The sequence below is a fragment of the Garra rufa genome, chromosome 2 (genome assembly GCF_049309525.1).
Source record: "Garra rufa chromosome 2, GarRuf1.0, whole genome shotgun sequence".
NCBI lineage: Eukaryota > Metazoa > Chordata > Actinopteri > Cypriniformes > Cyprinidae > Garra > Garra rufa.
In genome coordinates this window covers 31084978-31107814 of record NC_133362.1, presented here as the reverse complement: position 1 = coordinate 31107814, position 22837 = coordinate 31084978, and the positions used below count along the sequence as shown (strand labels likewise).

The window sequence follows — 22837 nt, the reverse complement described above, 5'->3', positions numbered from 1 at the left end:
TGTTTTTGCTGTACTTTGGATTAAATAAATGCTGGCTTGGTGAAACATTAAAAATGGTAGTGTACATTTATTACTTTTGCGACATTTAAATGAATAATGTATTATGTCTTCCCATTCAAAACATTTCAATACCTTCAGTTAAGATTTCAATAATTTCCATAAATACAACGATTTGTTGAATTTTTGTTTTGCCCACCAAGCATACATAGCATAATTTAATACATTTTTTGAAAATTCTACTCTTTTTTTATTTTTCACAATTTTTCCACAACACAATCTAAGATCATTACTGACTTTAACAATACGTTTTAGATTAGTTGTGTTTTTTCTATTGTTTATTCTACTGTTTAAGTCATTTACTGCTAATTTGCTACTTAAAATGTATTTTTCACTTTTTTTATTTATCTATTTGTTCTATAAATCTATTTTAACTTTGTACTGTTATTTTCTAATGCGTTAATTTGTTTGTGAAGCTTCTACCTGTACTTCCAAAGTACATAAATGTTTAGTGCCACCTGTTGGGCAAACCTTTGACTGCACATGCGCCTATGCGCTGTCATCATCAATCACCCAGTACTGGACTTTAAATGATAAAATATTGTATTTTTTATTTAATATACATGGAAAAGACTCCATCTATTGTTTATTGTTTATTGTATATGCACATTATAATTAACACGATGAATAATAGCTCATTCTTGTTTAATGAATGTGCTGTGTTTTTAGATTTAGATCTTGGCCTTAGTTCGGACTAAGATAAGATTAAGATGTCATAAATTCTGGAAAGTGATGTAATGACATAGTGCTTCACTTCCACAAATGAAACAGTCAGAGAGGTCAGCAGATGGTCTCATGAGGTCTATTAGTCATAATTTTGAAATCATTGTCTTATGTTGTAACATGTTTGTAATGATATAAACACTGTTTTCTTGACAGCATCGATAGAATCAGTGTTTAGCCACAGTTTTATTTAGTAGATCCAGTCTTTCTGCATTCTAAGAATATGCTTATGCCCAAAAGGAAATAAGTAAAAAATTTAGAGAATAACAACCATATCTCTAGAAAATCAGTTACGATTATGCTCAGTATACCAGGCCTGTTTATGGCAATTATGACTGATAAGATGTAAGCTACATATTGTTGATGTTATATGGTGCTTGGATACTAAAAACTCTTTGTTATACCATTTGTTGCAAGTCATGTGTGTTAGAACAGAACACAAAGTCTTCAAATGGGTTAGTATTTTATTGAGTAATTAACACTGCATTGTTTAATCAGAAGCAGCAGCAAATACTTGGTTCATTGTTTCATTTAGACTTAATTTCTTAATTATGTGAAAGAATATACCCCAATTTATGGCTGATGCAATAACTAGAAAACTTAGATTTGTGTACAGAGATGCTCAAATTTACACATATTTATTTGTTTTAGTATCTTCAGTAGCACATTATGTATATTGCACAATTTTATTTTACAGTTTAGCAGCACATGGGTTAATTACAGTTGAGGTCAAAAGTTTACATACACCTTGCAGAATCTGCAAAATGTTCATTATTTGATCAAAATAAGAGGGATCATACAAAATGCATGTTATTTTTATTTAGTACTGACCTGAATAAGATATTTCACATAAAAAACGTTTACATATCGTCCACAAGAGAAAATAATAGTTTAGAATTTATAAAAATGACCCCGTTCAGAAGTTTACACCCCCTTGATTCTTAATACAGTGTTGTTACCTGAATGATCCACAGCTGTGTTTTTTTAGTGATAGTTGTTTATGAGTCCCTTGTTTGTCCTGAAAAGTTAGAACAGTTAGTTTTCTTCAGAAAAATCCTTCAGGTCCCACAAAATCTTTGGTTTTTCAGCATTTTGTGTATTTAACCCCTTTCCAACAATGACTGTTTGATTTTGAGATCCATCTTTTTACACTGAGGACAACTGAGGGACTCATATGCAACTATTACAGAAGGTTCAAACGCTCACTGAAGCTTCAGAAGGAAAAACGATGCATTAAGAGCCAGGGGTGTAAACTTATGAACACAATGAAAATGTGTATATGTTTTTATTTTGCCTAAATATCTTTTTTTTTTTATGTATTACTTCACTTTAGAAGCTACAGAATATACATGTTTCCCAGAAGACAAAATAAGTTAAATTTCCCCTGATCTCCAAATTCCAAGTTTCATCTCCCTGGCTCTTAATGCATTGTGTTTCTCTCAGAAGTATCAGTGAGCGTTTGAACCTTTACTACTCCAGTTTTATATGTTTTTAGTGTGTATTTTGTTAATGTTTTAAAATTGTCTTTGTTCTACTTGTGAGATTTATGATTTATTCAGTACATGTGATTATATAATGAACTTTTTTTTTTTTATTAGCTCGGCTATGCCTTTTTCACTTTGGCTCCTCACTTGGACTCTTATTGAATGACTTCTTCCCACCAGCCATATGCCAGGACCAGTGACCCTTTACTCACAGAGCATCCAGAGTTATCAGAACACAGCTGAGCATATAGAGTGGCACCATTTCTATGGACCAAACCAAAAAGTTTTTTTTAGTCCTATTTGGTAGCATCAATCAAGTGTGCTTCCTCTGCCAAATCCAAGCCCCAGGATTCAGTCACCATGAGATGCCCAGTGAAGCATGGCCGGAAGGGTTCACCCTGAGAGGGGAGCTGCGCAGGGGGAAACTCCAGAGAGCGTTCTGTGTGAACCAAGAGCTTCCAGACTTGCTGAAAGAGGATATGAGGCGGGTGTATGGCACTTAACAGCTAACAGAACAGGGAGTTTTTAATATGAGGAAACCCTTGTGTGGATGAACAGGAATAGAGTAGAAAAAAAGGTGCTGCGAAAGGAGACAAGTCTTCTAGGGGGGCATAGTGTGAGTGAAATGAAAGAGAAGAAAAAGCTGAAAAACAATTGGTAGTGATAGTCTTATTATATTGCTGTAATATTTCTGTTTAGCGCTAGCTACTATCAGCGTATTTAGTTGCGATAAACAAAAGTGTGATTATAAAGAGTATGCCAGTCAAAAGTTTTTGAACAGATTTTTAATCACCAATTAAATCACTTTGATCCAAAGTACAGCAAAAACAGTAACATTTTGAAATATTTTTACTATTTAAAGTAACTGTTTTCTATTTTAATATATTTTAAAATGCAATTTATTCCTTTGATTTCAAAGCTGAATTTTTAGCATCATTACTCCAGTCACATGATCCTTCAGAAATCATTCTAATATTCTGATTTGCTGCTCAAAAACCTTTATTATTGTTATGTTGAAAACAGCTGAGGTTTCTTTGATGAATAGAAAGTTCAGAAGAACAGCATTTTGAAAATTTAGAAATCTTTTGCAACATTATAAATTTTATTCAATAAAGTATTTATCATCACTTTTGATCAATTTAAAGCATCCTTGCTAAATACAAGTATTAAAACTAAACGTTTTATTTCAGATAAATGCTGATCTTTTGGTCTTTCTATTCTTTAAAGAATCCTCAAAAAAGTATTCAACTGTTTTAAATATTGATAATAATAAGAAGAAGAAATGTTTCTTGAACAGCAAATCAGCATATTAGTATGATTTCTGAAGGATCATGTGACACTGAAGACTTGAGTAATGATGCTGTAAATGTAAATATATTTAAATAGAAAACTGTTATTTTAAATAGTAAAAATATTTCACAATATCACTGCTTTTGTTGTATTTTAGATTAAATAAATGCAGGCTTGGTGAGCAGAAGTGACTTCTTAAAAAAAAAAACATTTAAAATCTTAAAAAATACACTGAAAAAAAACCCTCACTCAGAAAGTGCTAAAACAAATATTTAAAGAAAGAACAATGTACTTGAATTATCTGTTGTAATGGAAATCCACTCCATTACAAAAATCTCATTATCAGAGATTTCACATACAATATCAGTATTATAATGTAAAATTCTTAGTATGTAAATGGATGCATAAAAAAAGACAGTTTTAATAGAGTTTTTGTTCAACCACAATTTAATTTGATAAACAAGTATTCTTATTTACACACAACACAGTAAAACTGATTCAAAGTCAATAAAACCAAGAAAGTACACTTCGCAAGAAATTACAATTTTTGTTTTACTACTTCTACTTTTTACAACTTTTGTGTTAGTTTCTCTTTTTTATTTGTAAATTGTTAATTATTTGTTAAATCTACTAGCAGTCTTTTGGATTTGTGAAGAAAGAATAAAAACAGTTTATAACTATATTAGTTATTGTCAACAGAGAAAACATGAATTAATTTAATTCTCAACTAACAACACTATTAAATAGCTTAAACTTATGAGGTGAAATCAATTTTAAAAACTACAACTGCAGTCAAGATTTGAAACTGCAAAAGCAAAAAACTTCATTAAACCAATGGTGAGATAAGAATGTGTAATCAGTCTCCAAAACCCCTGATATTACCTATAACACCAATATCTGAGTGATTTAATGCATGAGCGATCATAGATGTATAGACACCCGAACTGTATTAAGATGGCCGCTAACATTGTTAAAGTCTGATTGCTGGGTCATTCTGATATTCATATTCATGAACAGTTGTCTTGTGAAGGTGTCTATTACTTTCCAAATTTCCAAGGAATTGATCCTGAGTCATTTGCTGGGAATAAGAGATAAGACATGCCTGCGGTTATAGCGTGGGAGTCAGTGCATCATTTGCATAACGTCAGCTCACCACTGGCTTTACTGAAAAATCTGGCCATGTTGTCTGGTAATACCAGGGGTTATATCCAACCCACAGACATACAAGTAAGATGAATCCTCATCGCACACCCTCTAAAAGCCACTGCTAAACATTTGACCTGTGTTGCTTATAAGTGCCCTGTACTTGAAAAGGGACACGGAAGTGGTGGACAGACTTTGGTCATTTGATAAGCACACCCACAGTGTGTGATAAATGAAAGTGTGCATTTGACATAATATGCACGGAAACATAAAAATCAATAAATAATTAAAAACAGCCCCGGAAGGTACTTTGAATAAATCAGTAAATGTTTATTGAAGAACACATAAAACATACATTTGATAAAATATCTCAAAAGTAAACCATCAACCACTAAGGCATTATAACATACATTTTATGTGACATATTATGTAATTGTATAGCATTATACAGCAACCAAACACTCTCGTCAGATAAAGTATATCAGATGTGATATAGATATATTAGATAGATAGATAGATAGATAGATAGATAGATAGATAGATAGATAGATAGATAGATAGATAGATAAAAATAGAATGTAAATTTTATTTATGGAAATTACTTAATGTATTTTTAGTAAATTTGTTTAGAAGACATTGAACACAATGCCAGAAGAACTGAGCCCATAGATGAACTCCTTATGAACACCATCTATGGAATTCAGTTCTCAGGGCTTAAGCGCTCAAGAAAAACTTTACTAAACATGAATCTTTAAAAACTACACTCATTTGGTAATGATAAAGAAAAGCTGTTGTCCAAGGTGTGTTTTGTAGTTATTTCTAAAACTGTCCATTCACTAACCCAAAACTGAAAACTTCTCAAAGCTTAAAAAATACATGAACAAACTACCAAGTTGCCCTGTTCATTTGACCGTTACAGAGTTCAAAACTTTTGATACACTTTGCTGTTGTTGTTTTCCTTGAACAAGCGAATAAATTCATAGGTGTATCTGTACGAAGGCCAGAGGGTTAGTGATGTAATTCACCTCACGTTTTTGTCTCAATGTTATCTCCATCACATATTTGTTTAATGTTTGATCATTACTTAACTGCAGCGAAAAAGCACTGAACTTCATGTCCTTAACTGAGAACCTGCCACACCTGAGGACTTTCAGGAAACTGTCTCTTCCCAATAAACAGCACCAAACCAGTCAAACTGCCCTGATGGGTGCACAGTTGGAAACCCCCTCTGAAGTCCCAGAAATAGCTATTGTTATTAGTTTTTTACAAAGCTCTGATGAACATGCCACATTTTGAATTGATATAAAAACTTGTATAAGCTCACAGCTTCTGGCATTATTAGAAATCTCAGTAAGATTCACCCAGCACACATCTCTCATAATTCATTTTACAAGTTGTACAAACATTTATTTTTCTTACAAAACACGTCATACTAAACATCCAATACTTATCTGATAAGGAGAGAGGCACGCTTATCCCAGCTTGTCAGGATCAACTTCATATCTCTCGTTCATGTGCGTTTATAACTATCATGGATCAAGCTGTCGCTTTAAAATCCACAATCCTTATTTGCCATTAAAGTCTCCAGGAACTCACATGTAAAGCCGGCGTTCTTGTGACCTCTGAATATATGACTTCTGTTTTCTCTCAGCTTAAATATCTCTCTCGCGCGCGCTCTCTCTCTCTTTCTGTTTTTATCTCTCTCTTATACTCACTCACTCACTCCCTCATGCTCTTTCAGTAGCCTACCGTAAACCTGCAATCACTTCCCAGTAAGAAGGAAGCAGTGGGAGGGAGTCTCCCGCCCCCTCATAATGAATCAATACAAAGCGCTTCTGAGGAAAAACATCTCACTGGTTCAGCCCTCGATTCCCATAAAACAAAAAAGGGAAAAAGGGAGACGGAGAAAAAAAAAGAGGCTTGTCAGAGAAGGAACCAGGAATTCCCCTTATTGCAAAAGAGCAGTTTCATGACAAGAGCAGTGACTTAGCAGAGACGGAGCGTAACGACGCTGCCGTGTTTCCATAAAGGAAATGGAAATGGCACATGTGGAGCCTACATTTGCAATGTCATGTTTACATGTGCTAAAGTCTCTGACAAAAATAGTTAAAAAGTTGTCATATGGAATTTTCTGCTGACTGATACATGTATATTGCATCATAATGAGGTGTGGTGTTAAAACCATGAATACAGTTCTTCCACTCCCCACACTACTTCCATCTATCGCTTACTGTAAAATGAAGTCATTGAACATTTCACACCCTCCTTACTGAAACACGTAGCTTCATTGATGGCTCAGTATTTAAGCTGCCTCCTTGTGCGGATGTGATGGTTGTTTTTCATTATTTTCATTTTGTATGTAAAGGAAACATCAGATCAGTTCCTAATGTTGTGATGGAAATAGTTTATTTATGGTGAAATGAGAACTATTGGTATATGTAACCTGCAATTGATGGTTGGTTTATCCAAAAACAAAGTGTTTATTTGTTCACACAATGTAAGTAAATGGGGTCCAATATTGTTGGCACGGTATATTTGTAGCCAAAATACATTGTATGGGTCAAAATGACTGATTTTATACCAGAAATCATTAGGATATTAAGTAAGGATCATGTTCCAATAAGATATTTTGTACATTTCCTACCATAAATATATCAAAACCTAATTTTTGATTAGTAATATGCATTGCTAAGAACTTCACTTGGACGAATTTGCACCCTCAGATTCCAGATTTTCAAACACATCAATGGAAAGCTTATTTTTCATCTCAATTTAAAAAAATTAACCCTTATGACTGGTTTTATGGTCCAGGGTCACATATTGTCAAAACAGTCTGGAATATATATGAGGATGAGAAAAATATGATGACAAATTTCATTTTAAGATTAATTATTCTTTTTAGGGGCTATTTCTACCTAATCCACCCCTTAAATATTGATTTGTTAGTCTAACTTATTGTATTAATGTACTATCTTATACTATCTTGTACTATCTTATAATAAAATCCGTTTATTTAGATGTTAACATTTTTTTTCCCCAGTGTACATTGACCCCACAATATGAAGAAAAAACAACTTGTTTTTGCACTGCTCCAAATGATGACATGGAAAATATTCAGTATTTTGTTTCTACACTGTAAAAAATGACAGTGAATTTAACCTTCTATATATGGTGAAAAACTGTGTTGGACATTGCATTTAATTTTACGGTAGTATACCGTTTTTGGAAGTGAAAAAGAAACATAAAATTTACAGTGAATAACCGTAAATTGACATTCCCAGAATTCCCTGTATTTCATTTTTTTATTTGATGTTTTTTTTTTTTTTTTTTTTTTAAATAACTTCTTTGGTTCTTTGGGCTTTGGTTCATCATGTGATGTTGTCATCACCACCTGCTTTTGGTGGTTATCATTGTATTACAAAGGTACAAAACAGATTTCAGTGCTTCAAAAAGTTGGTACATTATCATTATATGAGTTACGGTTTTTAGTATGAAATTACGGTATTTACCTGTAAATTTAAGCAAAAACCTTAAAATGTAAAACATTGCTACCGTATTTTTTACGGTAAAATTCTGGCAACCACAGCTGCCAGTTTTTTACCGTAAATTTTACGGATTTTTTTTTTTCAGTGTACACAGTCAAACCTAAATGTATTCAGACACCTTCAACATTTCTCCCATTATCACAGTTTATTCGCTATAGTTTAGAAGATGGTAATAAAATCTGACAAGAACTCAAGAGTTAAACTGTGTCAGAACAAATCATCTTGATAATGTCTGATAACTTTGATAAAAAGGAATGTAATGGATTACAATCAACCAAAAATTCAGACAAGCGTTAGTATGACAATATTTACACAACTATCGATACTTTGTTGACCAATTACCAAGCAATGGTTTATTTTGTTCAGTCTGTGATGTAAAAAGGTTGCATTAGAAATTAAAGAAAAGTGTTAAATTAGATTTTTGGTACCAAATTTGTATCAGTTTTACTGGTAGTCCACTGTATGAAGAATGTTTGGGTATAATATGTCACAGTTTACTTTATTTTGCTATCCTTACTTACATAAATGAACTATAGTGTCCTGCACCCACTAGTAAAAAAATATCTGTTGTCTGAATATTTTTTGGTTTGACTGTATGCTAAGCCAAAAAAGCTGAATAAATTCAGGATGGAAGATGACGTAAAAATGCAACCACCTTTTTTTAAAAGTTATGTTGAAATGTCTAAATCATTTGTAGGTCGTTCCTAAAAAACACACACACACATACTAAGATAGCGAGGATAGGGTCAAACCATCCATGTGCAATGACTTAAAAGCTGACGGCCACACTAAGGGAATCTACTTTCAGAGCAAATCCTTCTGCTGGTGGGATAAGTTGCAATTGACATTTTGCACAGACTTCAGAAACAGACCTGGCTTTCATGCTGCTGTTTGAACACAGGGGAAATTGGCTGCAAAGGTCACTGAGCCCATTTCCTCTCCCCCTTGCTCACAGAGACTCAGACCTTTACAGCACCCACTGCTTTTTACCTGCTGTACTGTATTTTAATAGTTACCATTCTCAAACGCTCAATGTGTGTGTTCTCCTTAGGTGAGGGTTATCCGAGGTCAGGGTTCGATGTATTTTCCTCCTCCATGTACAGTCTCTGGTGTGATGATGCCTTCCCAAAAACCGGTGTCACAGTTGAGACGCATGACTAAGAAGAAAACGATGATTGCTGAAATTAGCAGAAGTGGACCTTGCCTTTATTTCCTGTAAACTGCTTGTGCAAAATCAGTAAGGTTAATGTGGTGGTGCTATCTTTTTCGAAATTACAGTTGTCAGGCCATAGAAAAACTTACATGAATTATCTTCTTTTTGATTAGTTGTTAAAATATGTCAGTTTACTGATTTTAGATGTTGATATTTTATTTTAATTGTTAATATTTTAATATTCTTGTCAGTATCAAAATTTACAAAAAACACTGGAAATGTTTAGATGACTTTACAAAAGTTATGTAAATTAATAGATATACAGTCAAACCAAAAATTATTCAGACATGAAATATAATTTTTGATTTTTTTTACTAGTGGGTACAAGACACTATAGTTAATTTAATTTTAATTTTGTAAGTGAGGATAGCAGAATAAAGAAAACTGTGACATATTATACCCAAACATTCTTCATACAGTGGACTACCAATAAAATTGATAAAAATATGGGACCAAAAGTTTTATTTGACACTTTGACCGGACCATGTTTTGTTACATACCTTTCTATCGAAGATGAATTAGTTCTGACACACTTTAACTCTTGAGTTTTTGTCATATTTTATTACCATTTTCTAAACTATAGCGAATATACTTATAATGTGAGAAATTCGAAAGTGTCTGAATAAAGTTTGGTTTGACTGTAATTTATTTGTGATTATCAAGATGAATTTGTTCTGACACAGTTTAACTTTTAAGTTCATATCTTATTACCATTTTCTAAACGATAGCAAACAAACTGTGATAATGTTTAAAATTTTCAAGGTGTCTGAATAAATTTTAGTTTGATTGTAAATAAATAGATTAAAACGATTTTAATATGTGTTTCATTTGTAGCATCATTCAATATTTGCTAAGTTATGACTAAAGCCCACGTGAATCCCTTGTAGACCATGACGCTGCGGTGCCTTGGAAGTCTGACTAAAACATTTCCGTAGAAAATTCCTTCATAAAAAATAAAATGGAGGCTGTACAGTGGAATGAAAGGAGGTTATGGCTCCTGTTTTGCCATAAGGTCAGAAACAAATAAGCATATGGTGTGGAAAATTGCTAAATAGGCTTATTAAAATTCATACAGTATATGAGGAAATGTAGAAGTCAGTTGAAGTAAGCAGCTGTTTTGTGTTTTATGTTTAATGTGAATGGAGGGGAATGAGGAAGCAGACGGTTTAGCCAAGTATAGTTGCACAGTTGATATTTACTTATCACGGATAGATCAGTGATTAATTCAATAACAAAAAAAAAATCTAAATAAAAAAAATATATATATTAATGCAATACAGAAAAAAACAGACATTTATATTTAATACAGCTAAAAGTGGATCAGAAGAGAAAAAATTAAGCACATCCTTTTTCAATAAAAAAAATTAGGGTTCTTTAACAATAGCAGAACTATGTGTATAAAACCTATGGAGTTATAAAGAACTGTTTTAATTAAGTATGGTTTTTCATCGTTTTTATATTATTTATTGTTAATATTATACTTTTTGCCCCTCTGTCTGACTGGTCTTTATTACCTCTATTAGGCTACCTTTATTAGCTCCTATTAAATTAGGTACTTTTATTTATTTATTTATTTTACTGACGTGAAAAATTGTAGCATAAATTAACTGCACTAATAAAAGTTATTGTCTGAATATGTTAATTAAATATATTTTACATTGAACATAAATGAATACATGAAGACTTAAAAAATAAAATACAAACTAAAAAAACATTTGAGGTCAAAATTTAGTACTTACCTGAATAAGACATTTACATATAGTCCACAAGAGAAAATGATAGTTGAATTTATAAAAAATAGTTGTTCATAAGTTCCTTGTTTGTCCTGAACAGTCCCAAACAGTCACTGATAGAAAGTCTTTCTTCAGAAAGAAAAACAATGCGTAATAACCTAGGGAGTGGAAACTTTGTGAATTTAAAGATCAGGGTAAATTTAACTTATTTTGTCTTCTGGTAGCTTCTGAAGGGCAGTACTAAATGAAAAAAAAAAAAGATATTTAGGCAAAATAAAAAGACTGTACACATCTTTTTTTTTTTTTTTTTAAAGTTTACACCCCTGGCTCTTAATGCATTGTGTTTCCTTTTGAAGCATCAGTGAGCGTTTAAACCTTCTGTAATAGTTGCATATGAGTCCCTCAGTTGTCCTCAGTGTGAAAAGATGGATCTCAAAATCATACAGTCATTGTTGAGAGGGGTTCAAATACAAAAAATGCTTAAAAAACAAAGAATTTGTGGAACCTGAAGGATTTTTCTAAAGAACAGTTTAACTGTTCAGGACAAACAAGGGACTCATTAACAACTATCACTAAAAACAGCTGTGGATCATTCAGGTACATCATTAAAAATCAAGTGTATGTAAACTTTTGAACAGGGTATTTTTTTTAAATACAACTATTATTTTCTCTTGTGGGCTATATGTAAACATCTTTTATGTGAAATATCTTATTCAGGTCAGTACTAAATAAAAAATTACATGCATTTTGTATAATCCCTCTTATTTTGTTAAAATAATTAACATTTTGCAGATTCTGCAAGATGTATGCAAACTTTTGACCTCAACTGTAGATGTAGTGAAGGCCAAATCCCTGTAATATCTTTACAATCCTTTATGAGACATTTAAGTCCATCATTACGTGTAGTTTGCAAATGAGTGGCAGTTTCGCTCTACAAAGGATGTACACAAATAAAGAAATACACAGCTGAGTCACAGTGCATCTCCCTCCATTTTTTCAAGTAAAAGCAAAGGCCAAAATGGACAGTATGTGAGCCCTTCACAATGTTAAATGTAAGGAGTGATATAAAGTAATGGTAGAGCTTTAGCTTTTCGTGACAGGGCATATTTATACATAACACTGTAACAATATAGATCATAAATTCAACATCTCTCTGTCACTTACTTGCTCAGTGGGGATGAGGAGTATTCACACACTTACGTGTTCTTTTGAAAAACGAGGAAAAAAAGACATGATTAGGAAACCAATAACAATTTGAAACATGTTGAGAATGTGTTGACAGACAAAGTTGAATTTGACAGATGAAACATATGAGAAAATCTAATTTTACATACTATAACGTAGTTCTAATATAGTTTTCTTCAAATGGAGGCTGGTACTGTAAACAGTAGGAGGCGCTATTGTAGTTTGCGATTTGCCATTTCAAAAAACTAAAGAAGAAGACTGGGAGGACGGGGAAGTCTGTCTGTTTGCAGTTGACGGTAGTTTCCAAACAGTGTGCGGTTGTGACAGGTGTGGAAACTGTATGTTTTTTGAGGATGAATTGTGCAGAGGCGCTTTTGTTTTGAGGCGAATAACCCGCGAACTGCCATGATGCTACAAACACACACACTAGAGGTGGGAAGCAACCGTCTTTAAAAATACATTAAGATGAAAAAGCGACAGTCCGTGCTATTTTCCCATTACCTACCTTTAAATCACGATTAAATGACATTATATATTAAGATAGTTTACTTGTCTTAGCTGATTTACGGTGGTTTTTTATCCTGCTACGCTGGTCTAAGTGTCCCAGCCTGTGTTCAACCAAAAAGTTCCCAAAACCTATTTTAAACCAGACCGGAGCAGGCCAGGAGACCATTTAAGACTGGTTTAAGATGTGTTAGTTTCAGAATTAAGCATTAAGTGTTTTTGATAAATGTTAGAAAACAAACCGGAAGCAGCAATCTTGATGTCTTGAAAAACAAAGATCTGTTATTGTTTCTCTTTCCACAGTTTTTACATTGGATGTACTGATTAGCCACAACGAGCAATGTCCTTTACGTTTTTAAGAGGACCGCCAAACAGGAGCAGAATACAGGAGCATAATGTCATGATATGACAGCCTTTCTGCATGGTACAGGTGGTTATTTTGTCCGTGTTAAGATGCCACGACTAGAGGAGGTAGCTAATGTTGTCCTCAGGGTGCCCAGCATCTTGGTGCTGGACATGCTGTATAAATGTGACATTGACAGCTTCACGGATCACCTCAAAGCGAGGACTGAAGACATGCTCTTTAAGTACAAATATGTCATCTGGAACATCTATTACTTGGGTAAATATTATGTGATTATCATAAATATTGTAGTGTTGGCTAAATATGCAATATGTAACATTGTTGTTGTGTCTTGCAGGTCACTTTGTGAGCGCCGTGGTGCTGCTGTTGCCACTTGGGCATATTATCCAGCTCTATCTGCATGTTCTCTGCGCCCTGCTACTTTATATGGGTCATCAGATTGTCAGGTGAAATTAATGATGTTATTTGGGTCATTGCACATTTTTTGAAATACTGTATGTGAATAAAGTTATCGGTTTGTTGGTACGTTTTTCAAAGGGTTTTGTTGTGTTTACAGAGATTATGTAAGAGATGAAGCTAAGTACGGGTTTGGAGGTGCACTCTTTCTGGATTCTCCAGCATTGAACCGTTTTGTGACTGCACTCACCAGTAAGTTACAAGTATCACAAGCCTTATAGGGATGCCAAAAATACTTAGACCTTTAAAGGGATAGTTTACCCAAAAAATTAAAATTGTGTCATTAATTATTCACCCTCATGTCTTTCCAAACCCGTAAGACCTTTGTTCATCTTCAGAACACAATTAGGATATTTTTGATGAATTCCAAAAGCAACACAACTGACACGTTCAAGACCCAGAAGGGTAGTAAGGACATTGTTAAAGTAGTCCATGTGACATTAGTGGTTCAACCGTAATTTTATGAAGCTGTGAGAATACTTTTTGTGCCCAAAGAAACTAAAATAACGACTTTATTCATCAGTTTTTGCTCTTTTGTGTCAGTCTTCAAAACATGTCCACAAGAGTATCACAATGCACTTAGAATTTAAATTCTACTAAATTTAAATCCCTTAAATCTACTAAGCTTTTGCCAAAAGTTTTTTTGCTGAAGGTTCTTTTTTTACATTTTAAACAGCATCTCTGTTGTTTCATATAAAACCTTGAAACCTAACAAACTTCATTTTGTGAAATTTTTTATTTTGTGAAAGTGTTTTTGTGCTGCATGTAATAAATGCCCAAGATTTCTACATTTTTAGTATTTATTGGTATTTTGTATGACAAAACAGATATAATGGTATAATGACAATAAGATAAACAATAAAATATTGTCCATTATTAATAGCTAACATAATCCCACCAAAAAAGAATAGTAAGTAAAATAAAAAACATATAATTAAGTGATAATGCTGCCAGTCAAAAGATTTTGAACAGTAAAAAATTCCAGCAAAACAGTAAAATTGTGAAATATTTTTATTATTTAAAATAACTGATTTCTATTTGAATATATTTTAAAATGTAATTTATTCCAGTGATCAAAGCTTAATTTTCAACTCCAGTCTTCAGGGTCGCGTGATCCTTCAGAAATCATTCTAATATGCTGATTTGTTGTTCAAGAAACATGTTTTATTAATATTATAAATATTTAAAACGTGTAAGTACATTTTTCAGGATTCTTTAATGAATAGAAAGATCTAAAGATCAGCATTTATCTGAAATAAAAAGCTTTTGAAACATTATATACTATACCAAACAAAAGCTTGGAGTCAGTATAAGTATAGAAATGACTACTTTTATTTACCAAGGATGCTTTAAATTAATCAGAAGTGATGATAAAGACATTTATAATGATTTCTATTTCACATAAATGTTGTTCTCATGAAGATTCTATTCATCAAAGAAACTTGAAAAAATTCTTACTCATAATAATAGTAATAAAAAAATTTTTTTGATCAACAAATCAGAATATAAGAATTGATTTCTGAAAGATCATGTGACTGGAGTAATGATAGCAACAATTCAGCTTTGAAATCACAGAAATTAGATTTAAAAATATATTCAAATAGAAATTAGTTCAAATAGAAACCATTTTTGCATGGTTTGTGCAGTGTTACAATTACCTTTGACATATTTGTGCATATCAGTCCTGATTATGACTCTCTTTTACAATATGTGTGTGTGTGTGTGTGTGTGTGTGTGTGTGTGTGTGTGTGTGTGTGTGTGTGTGTGTGTGTGTGTGTGTGTGTGTGTGTGTGTGTGTGTGATCACTTGCAGGTCAGATAATAGTCAGTACGCTGTGTGCGTTTCTCATGCGGACTCAACGCGTCTGGCTGTTCTCAGCGCACTTGCTCCCTCTTCTGGCGCGTGTGGTGTCTGTCCCTCTGGACTGGCTCCTCACGCTCTCCTCTGCGTCCATGATGATCACAGGGGCCGAGGTTGCCATTTTCCTCCTCGTGAACCTCTTTGTGCCATATAGACTGGCCAGAGCTGCTTACAGAGAGATAATGGCGATAGAGGTAAAACACAAACACGTACTTGTATCTCTCACATACATCACCTCAGTTCTTCTTTATTAATCTCAGTGTGTTGTTTCTGTAGGTGACTGAGTTGTACAGACTGATGGCAGTCGGAGTGTCACTCTGGCACGGCTTTGCTGTGCCTGTATTGTTTAGTGTTTTTTGGTTTGTGCTGTTCGGAGTGCAACTTGTTAGCAATTATGGCACTCTCACTGCCGTACAACAGGGTCCGCTACTCTACCTCCTCACCAGGTAAACAGCAGATGTATTCAATCCCATATCAAATGTGGATTGTATCTAATGTGCATGTGTTTTTCAGTGTTTCTGAATGCTGTGCTAGCCCATATTCCCTGCTTGGCTTAACATTTGTGGTGTCTTATACGGCTCTGGGGCTTCTGAGTCTCTGTAAGTTCTACCTTGGAGGATTCAACGCTCTCCAGAACCATAATGTTATGCACAGGTAAGAGCAGATGGTTTATGTTTATTGTGTGCATGTGTTTAAGTTCAAATGTTCATGCTTTTATATATTGTAGAGGTGTGACAGAGGGAGTGACTCTGCTGCTGCTGGCCCTGCAGACTGGGTTGTTGGACATGGCAGCTCTACAGCGCTGCTTTCTGCTCTTTATCATCCTCTTCATCGTTCTCACATCTACTCTACAAAGCATGAGTGAGATCACAGAGCCTGTTGTGTTAGGGCTTGGAGCTAGTAGAAACAGGTATGTGATTCCTTTTACAACCTGAAAAAATGACTATATTAATGATAGATTGAAGGTATGATAGTGTATTTACCTGGTGATACATGCAAGAAATGTTATGCTATACCATGCAAATGTGTTTGTGAAATTTGTTTGTTATTGTTTTTTTTTTTACAACTGTTTTTGTGCTGATGCTAGACTTGTTCATGTATAAATTAATTTACCAATGTACCAAATTCCAAATAAAACAAATCAAATAATTAAATTCACTTGAAATCATGTATTTAATCAATTGAATTATCACAATAAGTAGCTCTAACTTTATACATACTAACATTTTATACGTGCATCTATGCAATCAAAAGTTTGGGTCGATATTTAGTTTTTGAATTAAGTCTCTTATGCTCACTAAGTCTGCATTTGTTTGATCAAAAATACAGTAAAAACAGTAATATTTGTGAAATACTTTTACAATTTTAAATAGTAGTTTTCTATTTTAATATTTATTTAAAATATAATATATTCCTGTGATGGCAAAGCTGAGCACCTAAAGTTTGATCAATTTGATACATTTTTTTTTTCAGGATTCTTTGACTAGAAAATTCAAAAGTACAGCATTTATTTGAAATCTTTTGCGTTATTATTAAACATAATTATTTTAAAAACACACACACATACACACGTATTCAGGTAACTCAATCGTTTCATGTCCGCATTTAAAATAAATAAAAATATACATTCTAATTTATTTATTTATGTTATTTTAAATTGAAATCTTTTCTAACAATATAAACTTTTACTATCACTTTTTATTAACTTAACACATCCTTGCTTAATAAAAATATTAATTTGTTTCAAACAAACAGGGAAAAAGTTTACTGACGCACAAACTTTGAACAGTAATGTATATTAGAAAAGATTTCTATTTAAAATAAATGCTGTTCTTTTTAACATTTTATTCATCAAAGAATCCTGAAAAAAGTATCACAGTTTTCAAAAAAATATTAAGCAGCACAACTGTTTCCAACATTGATAATAAATCGGCATATTGCTATGATTTGCGAAGGATCATGTGACACTGAAAACTGGAGTGATGATGCAGAAAATTTGGCTTTGCATCACAGGAATAAATTATATTATAAAGTGTATTCAAATAGAAAACCACTATTTTAAATTGCAATAATATTTCACAATATTACTGTTTTTTTGTCTGTATTTTTAATCAAATAAGTGCAGCCTTGATGAGCAGAAAAACTTATTTAAAAAACATTGAAAATCTTACTGATCCTGAACTTTTTTTTTTTTTTTCAATTAAATCCAAATTTCTTTCTGTCTCCACAGGAGCGTGTGGAAGCACTTGCGTGGTTTAACTATGTGTGGCTTTCTGCTGCTTTTTCCTGGTTTCATGGCCTACAAGATCTCTCAGTTTTTCAACATGGATTTCTGGCTGCTGATCTTGGTCTCTAGCTGTATGCTCACTTCACTGCAGGTACGCTTTGTTTTATGATCTCATTTGTTTCATTTTATGTTCTGTGAGGTCCCAGCATGCTGTGCTCCCTTTCATAGGTGACAGGGACTCTGCTGATCTACAGTCTGTTCATGGTGGAGGTCTGGCGCGGCGCTGCCCTTCCCGGATTGGATGAGATTGTTTATTACGTGAATGGAGTGTGTCGGGTGCTGGAGTTTGCGGTTGCCGTGTGTGTGGTGGCGTATGGGGCGTGGGAGTCACTGTGGGGAGAGTGGAGCTGGATGGGAGCATCTGTCATTATCATCCACTCCTACTGCAATGTGTGGCTACGTGCCCAGGCTGGCTGGAAAAGCTTCTTGCTAAGACAAGAAGCCGCTCGCAAAATCAACGTACTTCCACGGGCCAGTGCAGAGCAGCTGCAGGACCACAATGATGTCTGTGCTATCTGCTTCCAGGTCAGAACAAGATTTCTAAAGGATTATGTGACATTGAAGACTGGAGTAGTGATGCTGTTTTAAAATATATTCAAGTTTTTTTTTTGATCAAGTAAATGCAGCAAAAGGGACTTTTTCAAAAACAAAAATCTGAATTATTCCAAACATCTGACAAGTAATATAAATATAAATATAATAGTATTGAATTGTACACTGCCGTTCAAAAGTTTGGGATCAGTAAAACTGTCTCTTATGCTTATCAAGGCTGCATTTATTTGATCAAAAATACAGAAAATATTGCGAAATCTTATTCCAATATAAAATAATGGTTTCTATTTTAATATACTTTAAAATACAATTTATTCCTGTGATACAAAGCTGAATTTTCATCAGGCATTACTCCAGTCTTAAAGTCACATGATCCTTCAGAAATCATTCTAGTATGCTGATTTATTATTAAATTTCTCAACTGTTGTGCTGCCAAATATTTTTCAGAACCTATTTCGAGGATTCTTTGAATAAGAAGTTAAAAAGAACAACATTTGTTCAAAACAGAAATCTTTTCTAACAATATCTTTACTATCACTTTTTTGTCATTTTAAAACATCCTTGCTGAATAAAAGTATTCATTTCTTTCAAAAAAAAGAAAGAATAAAAATGTACTGACCCCAAACTTTTGAATAGTAGCGTATATTGTTGCGTATAAAAAAGATTTCTATTTTTAAAAAAAATGCTGTTCTTCTCAACTTTTTATTCATCAAAGAATCCTGAAAAAATTATCACAGGTTCCAAAAAACAGCACTGTTTTCAGCACTGATAATAAATCAACATATTAGAATAATTTCTGAAGGATCATGTGACACAGACACAGAAAAACGTTATTTTACATTGTAATAAATTTTCACAATATTAAAAATTTCCTGTATTTTTGATCAAATAAACACAGCCTTGTTGAGCATAAGAATTGTTTTTTTTTTTTTAAAACATTAAAAATCTTTTGAATGGTAATATATTATTTAAAGTCAACAGATTACATACACATTGAGTTAGCAAAATGTTAATTATTTTACCAAAATAAGAGGGATCATACAAAATGCATGTTTTTTTTTTTTTTTAATACCGACCTTTTTTTTTTGTAATAGTTGTTCATGACCCCCTTGTTTGTCCTGAACAGTTAAACTACCTGCCGTTCTTCAGAAAAATCCTTCGGGTCCCATTAATTCTTTGATTTTTCAGCATTTTTGTGTATTTGAACCCTTTCCAACAATGACTGTATGATTTTGAGATCCACTGAGGACAAATGAGGGACTCACGTGCAACTATTACAGATGTTCAAATGCTCATTGATGCTCCAGAAGGAAATACGCCTTATTTATTTTATTTAGTACTGCCCTTCAGAAGCTACAGAAGATACTTACATGTTTCCTAGAAGACAAAACAGGTTAAATTTACCCTTATCTTCAAATTCAAAAAGTTTTCAAAATTCAAAAAGCTCTTAATGCGTTGTGTTTCCTTCTGGAGCATCAGTGAGTGTTTGAATCTTCTGTAATAGTTGCATATGAGTCCCTCAGTTGTCCTCAGTGTGAAAAGATGGATCTCAAAATCATACAGTCATTGTTGGAAAGGGCTGAAAAAAATGCTAAAAAAAAACAATTTTTTTTTTTTTTTGAAGAACAGTGGGAAGTTTAACTGTTCAGGGCAAACAAGTGACTCATGAACAGCTATCACTGATCCAGCTGTGGATCAATCAGGTCATTTTTATAAATTTAACTATTATTTCCTCTTGTGGACTACATGTAAACATCTTTCATGTAAAATATCATATTCAGGCCAGTACTAAATAAGAAGCATGCAATAGTATGATCCCTCTTATTTTGGTAAAATCATTAACATTTAGCAGATTCTGCCAGGTGTATGTAAACTTTTGACTTCAACTGTATATGTGACCCTGGACCACAAAACCAGTCATAAGGTTAAATTTGACAAAACTGAGATTTATACATCATATGAAAGCTCAATAAATAAGCTTTCTATTGATGTATGGTTTGTTAGGATAGGACAATATTTGGCTGAGATACATCTATTTGAAAATCTGGAATCTGAGGGTGCAAAAAAATCAAAAAGACTGAGAAAATCACCTTTAAAGTTGTCCAAATTAGGTTCTTAACAATGCATATTACAAACCAAAAATTACATTTTGATATGTTTACAGTAGGAATTTTACAAAAAATCTTCATGGAACATGATCTTTACTTAATTTCTTAATGATTTTTGGCATAAAAGAAAAATCCAAAATTTTGACCCATGCAATGTATTTTTGGCTATTGCTACAAATATACCCCAGCGACTTAAGACTGGTTTTGTGGTCCAGGGTCACATATTGTATAGGCAAGATCTTCAGAGTAATTGAATTAAACTTCTCATTACAATGATGATGATACATTTTTTCTAACCTGCAGGATATGACCTCAGCGGTGATCACATACTGTGGTCATTTCTTCCATGGCACTTGTTTGAGAAAGTGGCTTTATGTGCAAGAGACGTGTCCCATGTGCCATGCCTCCATCAAACCCTCCTCAGCCAATCCGACAGCTGCAGCAGCTGAAGCTCCACCGACCCACCAAAACCCAGCTCCATCAGAGCAGCAACTTCCTCCTGAGACCCATCAGGAGGAGCAGCAGGGATCACAGGGAGACAATCTTCGCTCTACAGAGACAAACTGTGATGAGTCCGACAAGAAAAACTCAAACTCAGAGAGGAATTGTAACAAGGAGAGACTCCAAAACTTGCACTGTGGTGCAAATGGTGATTCCCAAGGTGTGGCAAATCCTGTACCCGGCTGCTCATCGGATGGGGACTCTCAAATGGCTTCTCAGGAGCTTAGGGGAGCGGACTGAAACAAAAGCTCAGCCAGAGAAGCAAGAAACAGAGAAACTGCCATGGCAACAAGACAGACTGACAGCGGCAGAAAACAGAGCAAAGCCCAGAGAAAGTGAGATGCTTTATCAATAGAGGGTTACAAATAACAGAGACAGAAAGACTGCAGGAACATCATTTACTCAGAAGACGTTCTGCTGATTGTGTGCTAGGACTGAGCAGACCACAGCACCTCAGCAGCGTTAGATTATAGCTACCAAATGATATTCATTTTGAAGAATCTCTTCTTGACATTTGTTAAGTTATAATGTTGGATGATTCAGTGATTGTCCAGTTCTAAGGAAGTCATGAAAGGATAAATGTATTACAAACAAATTCATGTTGACGTTGAACTAATTCTGTAGTTTTATCTTTGTTTGTCATTTGGGATTTTTCTGTTGAGTTATTTCAGATGCAGGTTATGGTATGTGTGTGGATTACGTTCATTCATTCATGATGCAGATCTGTTGATATCTGTGCCTCTGACTTTTCTGTATTGCTCTATTGAGTGCTTTTATTTGAACTGACATTATGTAGTTGTAATGAAGGAGTGATTGTTCTCTCAATTACATTGTTTGTGGATGAGCTCTGCCAGAATGAATGGATAGTAGACAAGTTGTGCATAAAGCAAAGATCAGATCGTTGTTGGGGAGATTCCAGTTGGGGCAATGTTTAACAGCAGAGAATAATGATTAAAGACTTATACAATCACACTGATTGAAAAGTTGTTTCAATCTTGCCCAGTTTCATTTTGTCTGTGCGATTTGGAGACAGTTTGCTCTATTGCCTTAATGTTGGTTGCTGAAGATTAAAACAACATACATTATTGCTGGCTAATATATTTATTAATTATAAGTCACAAGTGCTTTGATAAATAACTGCGTTACTTATTTTGTAAGTGAACTCATTATGTAGCATTTAGTAGTATCCTGGTGTTTAAAATCAGGTAATGTAATTTTTGTTATTATTGGTGTATATGCACCATTGTATACACTGTATACAATACTAAGCTATTCATTGTACCCTGAAGTACCATTTAAATACCATGAATACAAAAAAATCCTATAGATCAGGGGGCTTCAAAATTATTTAAAGTGATGAATTAAAATAATTTAATATAAGATAAAACATGAATTAAAAAGCCGAAATAACTAAAAATCAAGATATTTCATACTTTAATTCAATCCCTCCAATCCTGGATGAAAAGCCCAATTAAGCCTAATCAAATTGCAAATTAATAATCATAAAACTCCATGGGTGTTTTTATAATGAATATACATTTTTCGAGGTATAAATTGGTTAGCAACTAGGCACTATGCTTGCAAAAGTATTCATACCCCTTCATTTACTTTCAAGTTTTATGTTGCTGCCTTTTGTTAAACTGCTTTAAATTACTTTTTTCCACATCAATCTACACCTTATACACCATTATGACAAAGCAAAAACAGAATTGTCACAATTTTGTAAATTTATTAAAAATATAAACACTGAAATAAGTGCATTGCATAAGTATTAATACCTTTACTCAGTACTTAGCTGAAGCTCTTTTACAGCTTTGCACATGAGCATTTGG

At 33.5% G+C, this 22837-nt stretch overlaps 1 protein-coding gene across 1 annotated transcript; it reads left to right on the top strand.

The window, feature by feature from the left end:
- Positions 1-12632: 12632 nt before the first annotated feature.
- LOC141326344 (RING finger protein 145) lies at positions 12633-22090 on the top strand. Its single transcript, XM_073835087.1, has 11 exons — positions 12633-12805; positions 13181-13499; positions 13579-13687; positions 13798-13889; positions 15510-15751; positions 15834-16003; positions 16071-16211; positions 16285-16467; positions 17788-17935; positions 18013-18369; positions 20808-22090. The coding sequence occupies exons 2-11, from the start codon at positions 13283-13285 to the stop codon at positions 21243-21245; spliced, it is 2097 nt and encodes a 698-aa protein (XP_073691188.1). The 5' UTR covers positions 12633-12805; positions 13181-13282; the 3' UTR covers positions 21246-22090.
- Positions 22091-22837: the final 747 nt, after the last annotated feature.

What these genes read in the sequence shown, in the direction of transcription:
- LOC141326344 (XM_073835087.1), top strand. Translation starts at nt 13,283, where the DNA reads ATGACAGCCTTTCTGCATGGTACAGGTGGTTATTTTGTCCGTGTTAAG. An exon ending in GAGAGATAATGGCGATAGAG is followed by an intron (nt 15,752 to 15,833) that starts GTAAAACACAAA and finishes TTGTTTCTGTAG; the next exon opens with GTGACTGAGTTGTACAGACT. An exon ending in CTACTCTACCTCCTCACCAG is followed by an intron (nt 16,004 to 16,070) that starts GTAAACAGCAGA and finishes TGTGTTTTTCAG; the next exon opens with TGTTTCTGAATGCTGTGCTA.